This window comes from Symsagittifera roscoffensis, chromosome 1 (genome assembly GCF_963678635.1).
Source record: "Symsagittifera roscoffensis chromosome 1, txSymRosc1.1, whole genome shotgun sequence".
NCBI classification, from domain to species: Eukaryota; Metazoa; Xenacoelomorpha; order Acoela; family Convolutidae; genus Symsagittifera; species Symsagittifera roscoffensis.
In genome coordinates this window covers 82,893,250-82,908,391 of record NC_087062.1, presented here as the reverse complement: position 1 = coordinate 82,908,391, position 15,142 = coordinate 82,893,250, and the positions used below count along the sequence as shown (strand labels likewise).

Below are 15,142 nucleotides of genomic sequence, written 5' to 3'. Positions count from 1 at the left end.
TCTCCGGACACTTATTCACCAATTCCGTTGGAAAACAAACCAGAGAACAAAGCAACTCTAGCCTAATTGGAGGAAACGCTACCGGGACTCACCAATTTCAGACCGGATTTTACAGTCTCACTGACATGCCGACCGAGTTCTAGAAGGATAGTGATCTAAACCTCACAAACTGTTACTAACACATACACCACGTTGACGACATGCTAATAAAAATGAAATAATCACACGAGCTACATAAAGAAAAACTACAAACAGTTCTGAAAAAATTAGACGAATAAAATCTCGCGATACCTCTCGACAATTGTAAGTTAGCATGCAAACAAGTTGAATGACTAGGGTACAATAATAACAATGAGGGGAACAATAATTGAGGCTATTGAAAAGTTATCGCCACCAAAAACTTTCAAACAGCTAAAATTTTTTAAGGAATCTATACACCATCTAACACGTAACATCCCTAGCATTAAACCGCCACCACTAAACGTCCAATGCTAAAAAATACAGAGAAGAACAAATAAATTGAATGGATATCAGTACACAACACAGTGATCAAAACTTGGATAGCAGCGTGTTATGCGATGCTTCTACGTCAGGCTTAGGGGAAGCTTTTCAGCAATACTCTCATGAAAGTCGGGTGACCATAGAATATGCTTCACGTTTCCTAAATTCTCTAGAAGAAAATTTTAAGTTAACGAGCAAGAATTACTCGGATAATTTTGGCCACCGAACATTTTTATTATTATCAATTCGGAAAACATTTTATCCTCATCACGGATCATCAAGCTTTAATCAGCGCATTAAACGCAAGTGAAAGATCAAAAACCAATCAAAGCAGGCTAACCCGATGGATTGACCGACCATTTCCCTTTAATTTTGACATTAAACAGCTGGCGGGAATAAAATGGGACTAATAGACTATATGTCAAGAAATCCCGTTGGATTAGCGTTCCAAGCGCGTACGATGAAGAATCGGTGATAGCATCAATTAGTTCATTCATAAACAATTTTGAAATGATTGACAACATCATATTGAACAATATAGCCAATCAGATTAAGGCGCCATATCGGCTGATCAAAAAGCACGCGAAAAATAAAACAACGCTAAGTAGCGCTTCAAACTCTCAATTAAAACTAAAACATTCCGCAAATTTCGGAAGCAGTAATTCTTGAACGTTCAAACTGAATTAGTTCGGCTCAAAACCAACTCAAATACAGTCCACTAAAAATCAGTCCTCAAAATATTTCAACCAGAAGTCTAAAAACTCCGTCAAGATAATCGAAAAACACTCCGAGCGAATGAGTAGATCAAGGAACCTGAAGGGATTCAAAAGTGGCTTCCTCCCGGATGACGTGAAATCGCTTGAAACACGTGGCAGGAGCAAAATACAGGCAGGGCTCATCAGACAGTGAGGAGAGCTTGTCCGACCCTCGGTGGCACAAGCGAAAACCAGCCACTACGCCCGCCAACAGGCGGGCGTAGTGGCTGGTTCCAAAAGTTGCATTTAGCGATTTCCGAAAATTGTGTTTAGCGATAACACACCAGTCACCGATCAACAATCATCATCAACATCAAAGAAAATGGCTACCCAAGCAGCGCAAAGAGAAGAAATTGTGATGGCAGCCGCCATCCATACCGAAATTTCCATCGAAGTGCATGAGACGTGCGAATACTATGTAAGCCGCGTGGACCCAACTAAATGCAGTCAAGAAGAAATCGAGCAGAACATTGAACCTTCCATTATGACGAAAACGCAGACCCAATTAGAAGCCAGCCACAGCCTGATCACAGAGGGGATCATCGCCACAATTGACCAGGGTACGAATACTGAACTAGAAGAGCACACACACAGTTATTCAGCCAAAACCCCAAAAAGTACTCGGGGTACAATTCATCGCCGCCGCCACCAAAAAGGATAGAAACTCACGCCCACTCAAAAACTTTGTCAAGAAATGAGACTTGGAGGCCATAAAAATTTCGCGAGGCCAATACTGATTTAAGATAAGAAACAGACGACACGTGAAGACTGTTTGCTGATCGACGAAAAAATCGTCTACTCGACGCAACTGAGACAAACAGTACTGGACAGTTTGCACGTCACACGTCCTTTATCTGCGGCCGTGTTGGATTTGTGTCATCAAGTGTGGTTTCCACACATCCATCGTTCGATAGTCCAGATGGTACAAAGCTGTAGACATTGTACAGAAACAGATAAAAATTCAAACCAATAATAGTGAAACAACACTCGTTCCAAATGCAGCCGGTGGTCAAACCAAATGGAGAAGTACAGTTCAATTGCCTGGTCTTTTCCCGATGAACTAAAAAAGGACGCATACATCTTGGACGCGATAGATAACTGGTCCAAATTCCCCATAGAAAAATAGTATCAAACACAACGGCGGATATTGCCATAAATTTTATGCAACGATTTATCTCAAACAACAGTGTACCGCGACGGTTAAGTTGTGACCAAGCACAAACCTTTGGGGCCAAAAATCAACTGTTTTGTAACACATATAACATCAAATACTTTTTGCGCCGGTAGACGATCATAGAGCAATAGGTGTGGTTGAAAGAATGATTCAAACACTTGAACGTACATTACGTGTAATAAGAATAGACAAAGAAAACACACCATAACACTTGCCTCAATGTAGCCGAAATAAAAAAAAACATTAAGCATCACACACACGGAGTAACCAAAATTTCACCGATCGAAGCCTACATGGGTAGAAAACCAGAACTCCTCTTTCCAACATAGCAACAAGTAGCTCCCCCACCAACTTAAATTGGAAAATGCAGAACACGCGTGTTTAGATTGGAACAACTTCACAAAACCGCTTCTATCAGCCAAAATCACGCACGATTTGCAGAGTTGGTAGAAGCATGAAGTTTCAATAAAACAACGCACGACCCCACCCAATTGTCCAACTAATCTCCACCACAACAACAGCAGCAAACATCAGGTGCGAAAACTAGTTGAAGCATAGAAACAGTTAAGGATAAGCTGAATGTAAGATATAAGGTAGTACAAGAACCAGTAGACAAAAACTAATAGAGCAGGTAGTTAGAAAAACAATCCGTATAGCTACAAAGGTGAAGGATCCTAAGATTTTTGAACAAAAAGACAAAAGCATTGACCGAAAAATTGTAACTTATATTGCACACTGCGTGTGTAAAAACGTTTGGGAAATAATCCAGACAACTGAGAAATAGCGGAGTTGCATTTGTTTCTAATCTTTTAAAATACGGGCCCTGTAGACCCTCTAGATTAAGTGACTACATTGCGTACAAATCCGTGCGGAGATCCGGACCTTGTCGACGCTTTTAGACATTGAACAGTCCAACGCCCCTCAACATCCAATGTTGAAAGAGGTCGCAGCATCCGGTCTCGCAAAAAGGCTCACCAGGAAAGAGCAGCCCAATAAAGCGACGGGCCAAGCCAACAGGCAAACGAACGGGCGGCCGGCCTAATCGCGTGACACAACCATCACGAGGAATGAGTTTACAAACGGAGGAAAAAGCAAAGAACAAGACGACCAGAGCCACCCCTGCGGAGAGCTCTGACAGCGTGGATGATGAAGAAGAAAAGTCATCAACAACCTCGGCATTGTCGCCGAAACGTTTAAATCAGAATAAAACACCTCTAAATGCCTTACCGGCCGAACCAACTAGAAAATCAATGAGAAACCGCCAATCAACATCGGCCAACGCGCTCGGGAAACCCGTGCCGATCAAAACAAGAGAGGAAACGAAAACGGGCTCCAAGAAGAAAATCCAATTCAATTTTAAATCACCACCGGATCAGTCACCGTCACCCACAAAGCCAAGAGTAAAATCGTTATTTTAGGAGATGAGTTTCTCGGACAAAACACCAGAGTATCAGGCGTGCAAGAAATTCTTCGAGGCAATCAGCCGGAAAAGGAGAATAAGAATCAAGATGAAGCGGAAATTATTGACCTTATTTCCCCGGTGGACTGCCCGGAAAAAATCATGACAGAAATTTTATTCATTGGAAGAACAGGCGGAAAAATTGAAACCAAGAGAAAAGAGAATGAAGACCAGACGACAAACGAGGAACATGAAAAACAAACGGAGGACGACAACAACAACAAAGAAGAAGACAAGAAGATTACCCATCAAACCAGAAATGAAAAATAATGTCACCACAAGAGAGAAAAAATCTAAAATGCAAAGAGAGTCCCCTAGGGAATAATAACTCAAATCAAATTTTTTTGCTTGTATTTTCTTTTAGGGGGAATGTCATCCATCATGGATTGACAAACTTAGATACATATATAAATAAATTGTAAAAGCGTTTGCCAGAGAAGTTTATGAGCAGAAGCTCAGACGTCACTAAACATTTGTTTGAATCAGTTGTATGTCTCGCTTACGCAAGAGATCTTGTTTAATAATTAGTTTGGATTCAGTAACCAACACGTTCATACATTGAGGTATGACAAGTTCGATGAAATAACTTTTTGTTAAAAATTGAAAACATAATCGGAAAAATTGCAATCCGTTTGTTGAGAGCAATTTGTTTGCCTCAATTAACAGATGAACTATCTTTGTGAAACTGACTTCAGGACATAAATTGCTTCAAGATGATTCACAACTCGTAAAAATGCCATGTTAAAAGTCGAAATTGGACAGATAGAGAAAATGAACCCGAGCACATATTTTCCTCCAATTTCTTCGAAATCGAAACACAAGTTGGTATAAAAACACGAATGGAATTTGAGTTATCAAAACTCGCCATAAAACACATGCATCAGGGCAGAAAGAACCTATAAAGTAAAAAAGCGGAATGCAAAAAAAATACATTGAAAAATATATGCAAAACCAATCGGAGCAGTTATTTTGCAACCAAAAAAATGGCTTGTAAAAAGTTTTAAAGTTCTGAGTAGAACTGGCTTGTAGAAAAACATAGTGTCTGTTGGCAAGCTCTACGAGTGTCCTAGGCCAAAAGTTGAGTCTGTGATTTGAGTTCGGGAACCAAGGAAAAACATTTTAGTATTCGGTAGCAATATCCGTGGTAATGACAACGGTACAGCCTTGGAATTTTCTCAAACTGAATAAGAACAAAACAAGACAGACTGTTCGTATCAGAGCGAAGCCCTGAATATTCCAACTGCCTTTTACGTCTATTCTATCTAGAAGTAATAACATGAAAAAAATAAATGAAATAAACTAAAAAGAAATGTTTTAAAATTTGAGGTTTTTTGTGATGATCATCCCCCGCACATCATATAAAGAAAAATTTTTATTCAGAAACAAAACTGTTCGTATATCAAGGCAAAGCCCTGAATAATCCGACTGTCCCTTAATTCAATTCATATCGAATAGTTTTTGGTGAAAGAAAATATTGAAAACCTGTAAATTTTGGACAATATAAAAGTGTGAAATGTTGAGTCGTATGAAGTTAATACGACCAATCCGATTAAATAGCCTGTAAATATAAATTTTGGAACAATTTTATTGCGCGCGAAAATTTGCCACGCATAAAAATTTGCGTTACGCTTTCAGCAATATGAATAAATTCTTCAAAGTGCGCATAATTTAGTCCAGAACATGGCCAATTTAGCAACTTTCAAACCCCAGAACTTTACAAAAATAATCTGAGGAAAAATTTATTTTAAATTTGAACTAGTCAATATTTTCAAGGGGTAAAAAAGATTTGGTTGAAAACTATTGTTTCCATTGGCGAAAACTGACTAAATAAAAAACCACACCGAGCATAAATATTCCGTTTTCTTCTAAAGTCGGAACAATTAACTTAGTTAAGGCACGTTTAGTTTGGTGTAGATCAAACTAGAATTTGAAGATGCTAAAAACTGACTCTAACAAGACACGCAAAACTGTACTAACATATTTCGGAACTTAAGTCGATTGCTTCAGTCGCAGATATTTTGGTTTCTGCGACTGAAAGTCAAAAAGAAAGTCAAAATTTTCAATGGGGAATAAAACATTTTTGTTGAAAATTACTATTTCGATCGGCGAAAATTAACTGAGTAAAAAAAATCACACAGCATAAATATTCCGTTTTCTTCGAAAGTCGGAACAAAAATTCATTATCATCGATTTTGTCCGTGAAACTTTGGTTCGGACTGAATGTTCCCTCTGCCTTTTAAGGTCTATGGAGCAGTAATAACATTAAAAAAACAAAAGATATAAAAAACGAAAAGATTTTTCTTTCAAATTTGAGATTTTTTGTGGAACTCTTGCCCCCTAATGCCATATAAAGTACAACGTGATAGTAGTAACAAACTAATTACGGCAAGTAAGCTTCCTTTAACCAATTTGGAACAATTTTTGAGTCAAATTTATTCTCCGCTAACGCGTTAATCGCGCGAAATATGTCAGTTTGCTACAATGGCAATCTTCAAACCTCATAACTTAACGAAAAATGATCACAGAAGAAATATATTTTAATTTTAATTTAAGTTCAAGACAACGTTACCTTTCGAATGATATAAAATTTCCGTCAAAAGTGGCTAGTTATAAACTCGAAATTTGTCTGAAGAAAAAAACCACCACGAGCACAAATTTTCCATTACTACCGTTACGGAAAGTCGGACAATTACATTTCATGTATCTTTGGACATTACCTTTGACATATCTTTTCATCTCAGAAAGACCAAAAAATCATGTTCACTTTCATAAAAACAATGAAACCTCCTGAACTTTTTTTGTCGCTTTAACTATGTATGAATGAGATCTTAATATTGTTACGATTTAATTTTTTTTCGCCCGGTATTCGTTCTTTCTTTTAAGCGAAATTGACAATTGAAAATTTTTGGATCATTTTTATTTGAAATAAAGAAAAATATCCGGGATTCCCTTCAATATTTGTTCAAAAAAATGCTTTTTCGTTGCATATGGTTTTGCAAAAGCGAATGTCATGAAATTTAAAGCCAAAACATTGATGACATAGATAATGTTGATCCAAAAAACAATATTGAAAACCTATCTCCTTCGTTAAAAAAAACTCTTGCTAATTGCTTCCAACACAATTTGTTTTTGGTACTATTTAAGACGTAAGAATGAAAATTGCTCGATAAGTTGCAAACAAGTTTTTTATGAAAAATTTTGATGAGCAAGAAGAAAAAAAATAATGAAAACAAATAAGCACTGGGAAGTTCTGATTTTGTTGTCAGTGTTTTGCTCGGAATAAGAAATGCTGAATTGTTGTGAATTCTGCAAAAGCATATCTGAGAAAACAAATTTTGATAGTAGCTGGTCGAGCTCTTCAGATTTCTTCTTAAACTGATTTTTTTCAAAAAAAAAAATACACTCTAAAAGCATCACTGAATGTTTTAAATGAAAACAAGTAAACATTGGGAAACTCTGTTTTTGTTGTCAGTGTTTTGCTCTGAATAAGAAATGATGAATTGTTGCGCATTTTGCAAAAGCATATCTGAGAAATAAATTTTGATAATAGTTGGTCGAGCTCTTCAGATTTCTTCTTATACTGATTTTTTTTAAAAAATAACACTCTAAAAGCATCACTGAATGTTCTAAATTGACATAGAGACGTCCAATTTTTTGCAAGCTGATTGTTACTGCCCTGATTAAAAAGTCTCTTAAGTTTATTTTAAGCTCAAGCAAAATGCAATCCATTAAAAAAACGAAACAAAACTTATCGTATATCTATTGATTGATATTAACAAATTTTGCCAAAATTAGCCAGTTGAAAATTCAAAACTTGTCTGATGAAAAAAAAACACCACCCCGTTCCTTTCGTTACCGAAAGTCGAAGCAAAAAAGGAAAAGCTGCATTTTGCTAACGACTGAGAAATTGTAGCTTATTAGCAACAAGACTGCTCGTATATTAGGGCAAAGCCTGGATGTTCGATTGTCCCTTATTTCAAATCGAATAGTTTTTGGGAAAAACTATATTGAAAATCTGTAAGTTTAAGAAAAAATATCGATGTGTAAAATTTTGAATCGTACGAATTAAATACGACCAATTATCTAGCCTCATTTCAAATTGGAACGATTTTGTTATGCGGGATAGTTTGTCACGCAAAAATAAATCGCATTTCACTCTCAGCGTTATGAATAAACTCTTCAAAGCGCGCAAAAATTGGCCAATTTGGCAAGTTTCAACCCGCGGAACTTTACAAAAAAATTTCGGAGGTAAAACATCTTTTTAAATTATAACCCAGTAAAACAATATCTTCAGTGGGATATAAAAGGTTTTTGGAAAACTATTATTTGGATTGGCGAAATTAGACTGAATAACAGAAAACACGCCGACCAAAAATATTCCATTTTCTTCGAAAGTCGGACCAAAAAATGCCAATGCCATGCAGCAAGAGTTACTTTCAAAATAAACACAATTGTATGCGAGTTCGTAAACAATTGAACGAACTGTCAAGCTTGCTTGTGCTAAAAAGCAAAACTCTTCCAATGACCGTTCTTTGCGTTGAACGTTTATCATGATATTTTCCCATTTAGAGCACGATGTGCTCTGCTAGGGGCTGTAAAAATATCTGATAGATAAAATAGCATACTCGCACCAAGCACCTATGGATTCTGATTGGTTAAACTGGACTCCCGAGACATTACAGATATAAAATTCAAACCGCGAAATCGATTATATTGCCATTATAATCGATTGTTTTTGAAAAGACAATGATACATTATAGCCCCTTGAAGTCGATAAAAATCCATAATTTTTGGCACTGAAAATGATTACTTTTGAAATAAAAATCCAGTATAAACCATTATAATTGACTATAATCCATTTATTTTTAGAACTAAATTCGATTAAATTTGAAGAAATTTTGCAAATTTAGCAGGAAGTTTTCAAAATCTATGCTATGCCTTTTAATAAACGCCATGTATCAACGTCACCTCCTCAAGTTTTTTTCTAATTCCCCTACCCCCCAACTTAAGAGGGGGCGGCAAACTGGGGGTGTCAATCGTTAACCCCCTCCCCAAATTCAACCAATAAATAACACTGCCACCGTGTTCATTTATATCAAGCGAAAATCAGTTGTAGTAAATTGGCAGGGGGGCTTTTTTCCAGTTTATCAAACCCCTCGTAAAATTAATAAGTTAAGCTGTTGAAAATTGTTCACACGGCATTTTGCATGTGAGAAATATTGTAAAATTTTGTTCACCTGTTCACGCTGACATGTTTTGATGCAGTTTATAACATGTAAAGTAATTTTAAGTAAGCTTTCATCTAATGAATTTCAGAAAAAAACCAAGGGGGTCAAAGATTCCAAAAACCAAAAAAAAAACATAATTTTTAATGTGAAATGTAACAGTTTATGAACGTAGCAACTTCAGTAACCGGAATTGAGATAACTTTGGAATTGATTATAATGGTTTTTATTGGCATAAAAAGTAGAAAGACTTTAATCCATTTTTAATGGATTTTAATTGATTATCATGTAAAATACTGACATACAAAATATTATGATTATAAACCTTTTTAATGGTTTTTAATCTATTATTTTGAAAATTTATAGATACTGGCCATATTATGACAATATAATAGATTTTGATCCATGGGCGCTCGGTGCGGGTAAACATTTGCTAGCTTTTTTTATGTGCTATCGCATGCTTATTGTAACTAAATTTGCAGTTTTGGAAGAACATTTCACATCGTAGTTCTGAAAGAACTGGAAGAACATTTTGGCATGGCCATTGAGTGGCAGATTTTTGACTACTTATTCATTTTATCTAATTTTTCAAACAAAAAACGAATAAAAAACTGTATTTTTCAAACAAAAACTGAATAAAAACTGAACAAAAAACTAAATAAAGGAATAACTATCTATTCTGATATCAAATAATGAGACAGATAGCCGGAATAATTTGGTTAGCGTTAGTATCGTGAAATCTGATTAGATAATATGTAACTAAATTTTTTTCAAAAAATTTTAAATTTTTATGCTGTTTTATCTTTATACTGAAGTTACGGTCCTCGCTCTGCAACTCTTGCATGACTCCTGTCAACATTTCGATTCACGCTCTTGAAATTTTCAAAGTAAGCTAACACGAAATGATTAAGCATATCCCAAAAATCATGAAGCAAAACTCAGCTACTAATTGTGGTTCCGACTTTCGTAATGAAAGTAACGGAATATTTGTACTCGGGGTGAGTTTTTTTCTTCAGACAAATTTCAACTTTTCAACTAGTCATTTTTGACGGGATTTTTAAAAACCATTCAATAGGTTTTGTAGTCTTGACTTAAAATTTGAAAAGATATTTATCCTGTGATAATATTTTGTAAAGTTACGGGGGCTTAAAGATTGCCATTTTGGTCAGTTTGGGACAATTAACGCGCGATATATTTTGCGCTATGAACGCGTAAGCGGAGAGTTAATCCGTCTTAGAAATCGTTCCAAATTGGTTGAAAGAATCGTATTTGCCCTAATTGATTTGTTACAAGGAGCGAAATCTATCCTTTTGTACTTTATATGGCGTGTGGGGGATGATTATTGTAAAAAAAAATTCAAATTTTAGAAAACAAATTTCATTTTGTTTTATTTCATTTAATTTTTGTAATGTTATTACTGCTACCTTAAAAGGCAGTCGGAACTTTCAGGGCTTCGCCGTAATACGAGCAGTCTTGTTTGATTTGTTACTGAAGAGCGAAATCTATCACTTTGCACTTTATATGGTGTGTGGAGGGATGAATTTCACATAAAATCTCAAATTTGAAAAAATATTTAGTTTTATTTGTTACAAATATTTTTTTCATGTTATTACTGCTCCATAGACCTTAAGAGTCAGTCGGAACATTCAAGGTCTAACCCTGATAAGAGCAGTTTTGTTACTATTTATTTTCACAAGTTTTTTACTGGTATAAATATGGAACCAAAGCGAGATTTACACTGAGATTTACATCGAGATTTACTACTATCGAGACTTACACCGATTTAAAAAAGTTATATTGCTAATAAAATAGAAGGTAGAAACAAGGCTAACATACCGGGTAGTTGTAGGCCCAGCTTCTCTGCTACCACGCCAGCAAACGCCTCTACGAAGTTATCCCCGGCTAGAATGTCCAAAGAACTGTCCAATATCTCCCCCGCCCAAAACTTCATTCGATTTTCTTTTTCTTTGTCCATAGTGTTGAACGTATGCAAAATTATTCAAACCAATTGCTCAGAGTTGAAAATAAACAGACTTTGTATGGCTTAACTGTGTTCAAAATTGGTAACTTTCTTGGTTTTTGAAGCATGTGCAAAAAAAAACAATTTTTATACTGTTTGGTATTTCTATCCAGTAATCACAAACTGAAGACTCAAACTTTCAATAGTTAGAATCATTCGAAGTTTTTTAATTTTTGCTCGTTCTGTCGTTATTTGGTTTTATCAATAGACTACATGCGTTTAAAAATGATACAGAATGTTTTTAAGTATTCTTTCTTGTCTTCATACGCTTTTCATCGCATGAGTTGATTGAACAGCACGCTTTTGCTAATTATTCCGATTTTCTGATCCAAAATAAACGGAATATTTGTGCTTGGTGTGGGTTTTATTCTTCAGACAAATTTCGACTTTTTAACTAGCTTTTTTCGGCGGAACTTTTTTTTATTTCATTCGAAAGCTATTGTTTTCCTGAGCTTAAATTTGAAAAGATATTTTGCCTGTGATCATTTTATGTAGCGTTATGGGGGTATAAAGATTGCTATTTTGGCCAGTTTGGGACAATTAACACGCGATATATTTAGCGCTATTAACGCGTAAGCGAGATTCAATCCGTCTTAGAAATCGGTTCCAATTTGGTTCAAGGAAGCTTATATGCCATAATTTATTTGTTAATAGGAGCGAAAATTATCACTTTGTTCTTAATATGACGTGTGGGAGGATGTTTTTACAGAAACTCTCAAATTTTTTTTAAAAAGTTTTTTAATTATATTTTTTATCTCTAAAATTTCGTGTTACTTTTGTTCCATAGACCTTAAAATGCAGTCGGAACGTTCAGGGCTTCGTCTTGATACAAGCAGTCTTGTTTATTTTGTATTCGTTAAATATTCGCGCCAAGGATGTGCTACTTTATCACTTCACACATCTTAAAATCTTAAATTAAAAGGTAGTCGGAACATTCAGGGCGTCACCTTGATACGAGCAGTCTTGTTTAATTTAAAATTCAACTTTGACTGTTTGATTTTTTTTCAGCGCTTGAAAATCTTAAACTTAACAAGACTGCTCGTATCACTGAAAAATAACATGAAAAATTTAAATTGTAAAAAAAATAAAAATATATTTTTTTAATTGAGATTTATTGTAAAAACATCCCCCAACACGCCATATTAAGTACAAAGCGATAGATTTTGCTTCTATTAACATATCAACTATAGCATATAAGCTTGTTTGATTTTGATTTTCAGCGCTTGCAAATCTTAAACTTAACAAGACTGCTCGTATCACTGAAAAATAACATGAAAAATTTAAATTGTAAAAAAAATAAAAATATATTTTTTTAATTGAGATTTATTGTAAAAACATCCCCCAACACGCCATATTAAGTAAAAAGCGATAGATTTTGCTTCTATTAACATATCAACTATAGCATATAAGCTTCTTTGAGCCAATTTGGAACAATTTCTAAGACGGATCAAACCTCCGCTTACGCGTTAATTGCGCGAAATGTATCACACGTTATTTGTCCCAAATTGACCAAATTGGCAATCTTTAAACCCCCACATCTTTACAAAAAATGATCAGAGGTGAAGTATCTTTTCAAATTTAGGCTCAAGACAAAAATAGCTTTCGAGTGATATAAAAAAGTTCAGTTAAAAGAGGCTAGTTAAAAATTCGAAATTAGTCTGATGAAAAAAAAAACCACCCCGATCACAAATATTCCGTTACTTTCATTACGAAAGCCTGAACAAGAATTATTTCCCAAAAAGTTCACTCGAATAATGACGATCAAGATCCATATATAACCAAATCCATCGATTCCCTCAGGCAAAAGTATACAACAATGATAACATTTTTTTTTTAAAATCGCTCTTCCAAATCAAAACTTCTCCTGAATCTAAAAGTTCATTTTCAACAATATTGTAATAGGCAAACAAGCGAAATTTTCTTGTTCAGATACGTGTACCATTAGATGAACATATTTTGTCCTATGTGAAAAAATGTTGTGAAGTATGCTGTTATGTAATTTTGTTTAGAGAACAAGAAGACTTTGAAACCGTTGTTCATAGTAATGTTAGATGACCTACTTATTAAAATTTGACAGATATTTAAAATTATGCGCTTGAAGCCCTTCGAATTTTCAGGACAATTTATTCCGGCTGATTTTTTGATAAGATAACCCAATTCGAGAAAAATGGATCGACACAGGGGCAGATTTAGGGGGCGGACGCCCTTCTCTCAGGGATTCGACACCCTGCCGACCCAAAGGGTCCCCCCTTTGATACTTTTTAAGAAATCCATTTTTAGCCGACCGACCTAAAAATTTTTCTAAAGGCGGCTTCGGCGCCAATATTTACTAATTTTGAGGGGGGAGCGCGCGCCGAAAAAACGCAATTTTTTTGGTCAAAATTTTCCAAAAAGTGCCTAAAAACGCCTTTTTTGACTGTTTTTTTTTCAAAAATTTGCCTGCGGCGCAGAAAATTTTGCCTAAATAGGGGGCGGGGCAAAACAGTGCTTTGTGAGAGCTCAAAAAATCAATTTGGACGACCTAAAAAAAACATCGTCAAAGTTTCCGATTTCTTTTTGAAAATCCGCCCCCCTCGAGAAAATCCTAGATCCGCCCCTGGATCGACAAGTTATTTCCTCTGGGAAAACTGAACACCAAAATCCACTCTAGAAACTAGAAGTTGTATCACATTTTCGTGAATTTTTAGACTTGCGCTCTTTGATACTCTCTCTTTTTCCCCACAGTCGGGTTAATTTTCCGACACTTCCACTTCCATGAGTGCTAGCATGGCGTTGCAGAGGGAGGACTGGCCCGCTCTGAACTGATTTGTCGGCTTCTCTACAATTTCTGACGTAGGTGGTGTGGGTCAGTTTGTTGATCTTCTTGTGATCGCCACAAAGATGAATGTTCTTGCCTCTCATCTCTTTTCTACCTGCTGCTTTGATGGTGTCCAGGCTGACAGGTCTATTTACCCGAAAAAGAGTCGCTGCGTCATTGGCCGCCTGGTCTGCTCTCTCATTTCCAGCTATGCCGCAGTGCGAGGGGACTCAAATGAAAGTCGTTTTCTCGATGTTGTTGAGATTCTTCCAAAACGATCGCCCGGACAATTAGCCACTTTCTGCAAGGAGGATTCGGAATCTGTGAGGATTTTGACAGTGGTCCCATGGGCCACTTCGAGATTGGTCACATAATCTAGCGATAGAAGGATGGCTGTCATTTCCGTTTGGTAGGAGGAAAATAGCTACCCGCCGGATTTGATACCTTCTGTGAATTTTTTGATAAGATAACCCAATTCGAGAAAAATGGATCGACACAGGGGCAGATTTAGGGGGCGGACGCCCTTCTCTCAGGGATTCGACACCCTGCCGACCCAAAGGGTCCCCCCTTTGATACTTTTTAAGAAATCCATTTTTAGCCGACCGACCTAAAAATTTTTCTAAAGGCGGCTTCGGCGCCAATATTTACTAATTTTGAGGGGGGAGCGCGCGCCGAAAAAACGCAATTTTTTTGGTCAAAATTTTCCAAAAAGTGCCTAAAAACGCCTTTTTTGACTGTTTTTTTTTCAAAAATTTGCCTGCGGCGCAGAAAATTTTGCCTAAATAGGGGGCGGGGCAAAACAGTGCTTTGGGAGAGCTCAAAAAATCAATTTGGACGACCTAAAAAAAACATCGTCAAAGTTTCCGATTTCTTTTTGAAAATCCGCCCCCCTCGAGAAAATCCTAGATCCGCCCCTGGATCGACAAGTTATTTCCTCTGGGAAAACTGAACACCAAAATCCACTCTAGAAACTAGAAGTTGTATCACATTTTCGTGAATTTTTAGACTTGCGCTCTTTGATACTCTCTCTTTTTCCCCACAGTCGGGTTAATTTTCCGACACTTCCACTTCCATGAGTGCTAGCATGGCGTTGCAGAGGGAGGACTGGCCCGCTCTGAACTGATTTGTCGGCTTCTCTACAATTTCTGACGTAGGTGGTGTGGGTCAGTTTGTTGATCTTCTTGTGATCGCCACAAAGATGAATGTTCTTG

General features: G+C 36.3%; 1 protein-coding gene across 1 annotated transcript in view; it reads right to left on the bottom strand.

Moving 5' to 3' along the window:
- LOC134857111 (uncharacterized) overlaps positions 1 to 11,282 on the bottom strand; it is a 19,733-nt gene extending 8,451 nt beyond the window's left edge. The window contains exon 1 of the mRNA XM_063873478.1: positions 10,951 to 11,282. Coding sequence (XP_063729548.1) covers positions 10,951 to 11,089 — 139 coding nt within the window. The 5' untranslated portion in view covers positions 11,090 to 11,282. The remainder of the gene's footprint in view (positions 1 to 10,950) is intronic.
- Between the last annotated feature and the right edge of the window lie 3,860 nt (positions 11,283 to 15,142).